The sequence below is a fragment of the Triticum dicoccoides genome, chromosome 1A (assembly GCF_002162155.2).
Source record: "Triticum dicoccoides isolate Atlit2015 ecotype Zavitan chromosome 1A, WEW_v2.0, whole genome shotgun sequence".
Classification (NCBI taxonomy): domain Eukaryota; kingdom Viridiplantae; phylum Streptophyta; class Magnoliopsida; order Poales; family Poaceae; genus Triticum; species Triticum dicoccoides.
This window is the reverse complement of record NC_041380.1, coordinates 312956213-312961621: the sequence shown is the minus strand read 5'-3', so window position 1 is coordinate 312961621 and position 5409 is coordinate 312956213. Positions and strand designations below refer to the sequence as shown.

Sequence of the window (5409 nt, the reverse complement as noted above, 5' to 3'; positions counted from 1 at the left end):
TAGTATATATCTGATGCTTGCGAGTACTTTGGATGAGTACTCACGGTTGCTTTGCTACCTCTTTTTCCCTATATCCGGTTGCTGCGATCAGATGGTGGATCCCAAGAGTCAGATGCCATCATTGACGATTTTTACTACCCCGAGGTGCCTACTACTACGTAGAGACTGTTGACGACCAGGAGTAGTTAGGAGGTCCCAGGCAGGAGGCCTTGCCTTTTCGATCGTTGTTGCTTTTGTGCTGACCTTCTTAAGGCAGTCTTGTTTAACTTATGTCTGTACTCAGATATTGTTGCTTCCGCTGACTCTTGTGCTTTCAAGCTTTTGTATTCGAGCCCAGAAAACCATTGGCTTGTAATATGAAGTTTGTATTATATTAATTTGCGTTTAGAGTTGTGTTGTGATATCTTCCCGTGAGTCTCTGATCTTGATCGTACATATTTGCGTGTATGATTAGTGTACGATTGAATCGGGGCATCACAGGAGTACACAAATTTCACTAATTTTCACTAAATTGACTGATCATTGACAGGAACAAACAACTGAGGAACGAGGAAGGAGCATACAACGGCGGGGAAGGAGTGGCAGCGATGGTGGGAAAGGAGCGGCGACGGCGACACTTGATCGGGCGCGCAGTTGTATCGCCGCCGGGAGCTGTGGGTTAGAGAAAGGAAGAAAGAGAGAGAGGAGCGGCGTCCTGGGACTTGCCCACATCCCGCACCGGAGTGGGTGGCCGCGGCGGGCGCCAGGAAGAGGCTGCAGACACGAGCAGGGTGACGAGGAGGAGGCGCGCGTCAGTCATGGAGGAGCCGCTCACCGAAGTGGTCACCTCGAAGTAGCAGAAGCCGCAGGTGGGCGGCGGCGCAGCTCGCCTTCATGCAGGTGGCGCACATGGGCAGGGAGGCGCAGATTGGTAGCGGGCCAGCGGCGGCGCGCTGACCCTACGACGGCTGCCGCCGGTGGCTGGGGCTGGTTCCTGCCACGCGCGACGGGGGAAGGGAGGAAGAAGCAGAGGGGTGATTAATAAAAGATTTAAAAATTGTAAGGTTTTTTTCTAATGCAAATGAACTATGCGCAAGACAAAATTTTCCGAACGGAGAGAGTAGAAAGCTAGCCTCGGACCAAACATACAAGCAAGCACCTCGATTGATCCACGATAGCTAGCACAACGTGCATGTGTAGCTTTTTTTAACGGCTACAGCCAAACTTTTTTGAGCGTGTAGTTACTTTCTCGTACGATAATCCACTTCTCGGACCAGTCTCAGCTACATCTGCGTTGATGAAAAAAATCAAAATAAATACAATAAAAATTCAAAAATTTCAATTTTTTTGTGTGTTATATAATTTGACGTGTGAGGTTCGCTCTAATTTTCAAATCATCTATAACTGAGTACAGTAGATTTCAGTAAAAAAAGAAAAATTCGGAGTCTGTAAATTTTTTTTATTATTCATGCAGTGTTTTAATTCGATTTGTCTTTTTTACCGAGAACTACTCAGATGTCTAAATGATCTGAAAATTGAAGCGGACCTCACGCAATAAATTATCTACCACTCAAAAGATATTTGGAACTTTTTATTTTATTTTTGATTTTTTTATGATTTTTTCTGACCCAGTGCAGATGAGCGTGAGCACCGAAACGCTGCACTTCTTTCTTGTGCATATATTATAAAAAAACAAAGAAAAAAATGGAGGAGGCACAAATAGGTAATGAAGTGAACTTAGATGGCACATCACGCCCTTTAGATAATACAGTATATAGAAGAGACAAGTATAGCAGAGATCGCTTGCACTCATAAAATATACGAACCCCTGAGCAGTAAAATACGCACCACGCATTATAACTACTCTTACGACTTCTTCAATGATTGGTCGAATATGCTAACCCAACCAATTATTAAAAGGGAAACGTTTGGGGCCGGGACACCGGCGGAACATTGGGCCGGTCTCCCTCTTCCTCGTGTCTTCTTCATCGCATCTCCCCCACATCTCGCGCAGCTCGCCGGGGCGCGCGCCGCCCTCTTCTTCTGCCCCCTCCACCCCACCCCTTCCCCATCCCTTCCCCTCCCCCCCTCCCCCCTCGCCCCCCGGTCGCAGCACCACGCCTCCCCTCCCTGCTCGAAGCTTCCATGGCTTTGCGCGGTGACCATCCCATCTCGCCGGCGACCGAGGGGCTGTGACCACGGGAGATGCTGCAACTAGGGGCGACGGGGTGCTACCACGGCGACGCGCTACCTCGCAGCATCGGAGCTCTGCCTACCTCGCCGGACCCGGCCATGTCGGAGCTGCAACCAGCCATGGTAGACTACACCTCCATGGCGATTTTTTTTGCTGAAACTGGTTGTAGCAAATTCAATCGCCGGTGGTAGCAAAAATCTACTACGGTTGCAGGAAAATGGCGTCATCTTCATCGCGGGATCGCAGCTGAGATAAGAAGTTTGAAGCTTTTTCCAATGCGGTTGTAATTTTTATAACTGTCGGTTGCAACTTTTCGTTTTTCGTCCATGGCTTCGTTTCCACGGTTGAAACTTTTTTTATAGTCGGATGAATCTTTTTTCATCACTAGATGAAGCTTTTTCTGTCACAGGTTGTAACTTTTCGTCGATGCCTTCGTTTTCACGGTTGAAACTTTTTTTATAGTCGGATGAAGCTTTTTTCATCGCTAGATGAAACTTTCTCTATCACCGGTTGTAACTTTTCATCCATGCCTTCTTTCCACGGTTGAAACTTTTTTTATAGTCCGATGAAGCTTTTTTTCATCGCTAGATGAAGCTTTTTCTGTCACCGGTTGTAACTTTTTTTGGTCATCCATAACTCCAGTAGTATACTGGTTGAAGCTTTTTTCGTAGCTGGTTGAAGCTTTTCCTATCGCTAGTTGTAGCTTTTTTTCGTCGTAGTTTGCAGCACTGAGCATCTCCCTGGGCGCTCGATTTTTTTTGTTCGCAAGCGGGGGATGAGCGCCGGCGAGCACACCGGTGAGCACGCCGGTGAGCTCTAGTCGTCGCCACCGGAGCTGCAACGGTGGCCATGGAAGCTACAACCGTAGGGATTTGCTATTGCATGGGGCGAAGCCAGTGAAGAGGATGGTCGCCGAGGACTGGGACCGGGGCGACCGGCGACCAGGGCGGCCGGGAAAGACGGCCGGCGAGGACGGCGACCAGGGAAGAGGAGGGCAGGCGAGGGAGGAGCGGCGACGAGGGGGAACGCGGGGCGGCCGGCGAGATGGGGTTCGCGAGAGGAAGACGACGCTCGTTACACGCTCGCGAGAGGAAGACGACGATCTGGTTGGATAAGGATCCAACGGCTCGGGACGGGCTGATCTGACGGCTAGGGTGCGACCGGCCGAAACGTCCCCCGACGCACCGACGCCTAGCATCGCCTTTATTGAAACCCTTCCAACCAAACATAAACTAAAAAATATATTTAATTTCTAATTTCTGTAAATAAAATACTCCCTTCAGTAAGATGTAAACGCTCTTATATTTATTTAGAGGGGTAGTACCCTACAAACAAGTGAGCATCCATCCAACGATACGCTACTGTATTGAAGTCAACACCTTCATTGTCATTGTCAAGTAAGCAAAGCAGCCAGGTCGGACCCAATCAAAGCCAAAGAAAGCAAGAACTTCCCCGGCCGTCCATGGCCACCTACCCCCTCCTCCTCCCCCTCCTCGCCGCCGTCGCCGTGGCGGCAGCGTCGTCCGCGGAGGACACGCCAACGGCGTACGAGATGCTGGAGCGGTACGACTTCCCGCGGGGCATCCTGCCGGAGGGGGTGGAGGGGTACGAGCTCGATCGGGACGGCGGCTTCCAGGTGTACTTCCCGCGGGAGTGCGAGTTCCTGCTAGCCAAGCAGTGGCTGGTCAAGTACGACAGGCGCATCGCCGGCGCCGCCAGCGCGGGCAAGCTCGCGGCGCTGCAGGGCATCTACGTCAAGGTACTCTTCCTGTGGATCCCCGTCGCCGAGGTCGACCGCGCCGGCGAACGCCTCAGCTTCTACATCAGCCCCGTCTCCACGTCCTTCCCGCTAAGCGACTTCGCCAGCAGCCCGCACTGCCGCGGCTACCACGACCGCGCCGCCGTCGCTGCGGCCGTCTCGTGAATCATGTGCTTTTTACACGTGGGCTTCTGCTCGGTGATTTGCCTTGCTATTCAATTAGTGCCAGTGTTAGCTACTACTACTACTTAGCTACTGCTGCTGGGGGAAATAGTATATTTCACATGGAAAACTCTATTGATACGGCTTGATCATTTGAACAAGTCTCGCATGAGTCGTTGTTTCAATTAACCTTTGTACCATCGTGGATATATCAATGAGCTCTATACGATTCCAGTTTAGCATGAGATCCATTGATGGCGTTTCGCAGGAGCCAGCGTTTATCTAGAATTTTGTTGAGATGTACCGGTATGCATTTATTGGTCACAAATTAGCTTATGTGGTCTGTCTATAGCACATCTAAGTGATTCAATCAAATATAAACAGAAAAAAAGAAAAAGAAAATATCCACACATATCTTCATGTAAGATTAATGACATAGGATTTAGATGTGCAATACTTGTTGCATATCTAAATGTGCTTTAACAAAACTGTATGTTAATTGTCTAGAAAGCCTGGCCAATCAGATGTATGGTCAGGGTCGCAATAGGCCACCGTCGATTCAAATCGATAGCTATGGACCATAACTAATGGACTTTGATAATCGGCGAACGTCAGAATTTTTAAGCATGGCAAGAAAACGTTTTTTTATAACTCACTGTAATAGAAAACGTTGGAGTACAAATTATGTTGTCACAAGGACGTCAATTTTCTTTATTAAGAATGGCAAATCCTAACAAAAAACTAAACATGGCGGATTTGCCTTGCTTGCTAAATGAAATTGTCATCCCAACATAATTATGTTAATATGTAAGAAAGGATTTTGTTCCACTTGAGCTGACACTAGCATCCAAGTTCTTGTTATCTTGATCCAAGATTGAGCGTACTCAACCCCCCGTTGGGGGGTATGGGACCCCTCTCGGCCTAGTACCATTACCTCAGACATGCCCAGGGGTAGACCTGGCCATCCTCCGGGCCGGGCCGGACCAAGCCCGAGGCAGAAAACTCAGGCCCGAGCCCGGCCCATCACAGCAAAAAACACGTCGGGCCTCGGGCCTCGGGCCAGGCCTCTTCAGTAAATGGCATAAACAGCAGGCCCAGGCCCGGCCCGACCTAGTCTTCGGGCTCAAAACCTAGGCCCAGGCCCGGCCCGAGAGCAGCGTCGGGCCGGGTCGGGCCGGGCTTTTTCGGGCCGGGCTGTTCGGGCCAGGCGGCCCATGGCCAGGAGTACCCAGGGGTCCCATACTCAGGCTTTTTATTTGTAGTGTGTGTTGGTGTGCAACCAGGTAAGCGATGCGGCGTGTTGCATTGTACTACT

The 5409-nt window shown here is 50.0% G+C and overlaps 1 protein-coding gene across 1 annotated transcript; it reads left to right on the top strand.

The window, feature by feature from the left end:
* The first annotated feature begins 3566 nt into the window (after positions 1 to 3566).
* On the top strand, positions 3567 to 4345 carry LOC119270356 (uncharacterized protein At5g01610-like). The gene has a single exon (XM_037552367.1). The coding sequence runs from the start codon at positions 3636 to 3638 to the stop codon at positions 4095 to 4097; it is 462 nt and encodes a 153-aa protein (XP_037408264.1). The 5' UTR covers positions 3567 to 3635; the 3' UTR covers positions 4098 to 4345.
* The last annotated feature ends 1064 nt before the right edge of the window (positions 4346 to 5409 follow it).

Bases quoted from the DNA above. Each gene is read 5' to 3' on its own strand.
- LOC119270356 (XM_037552367.1), top strand. From the start codon at position 3,636: ATGGCCACCTACCCCCTCCTCCTCCCCCTCCTCGCCGCCGTCGCCGTG.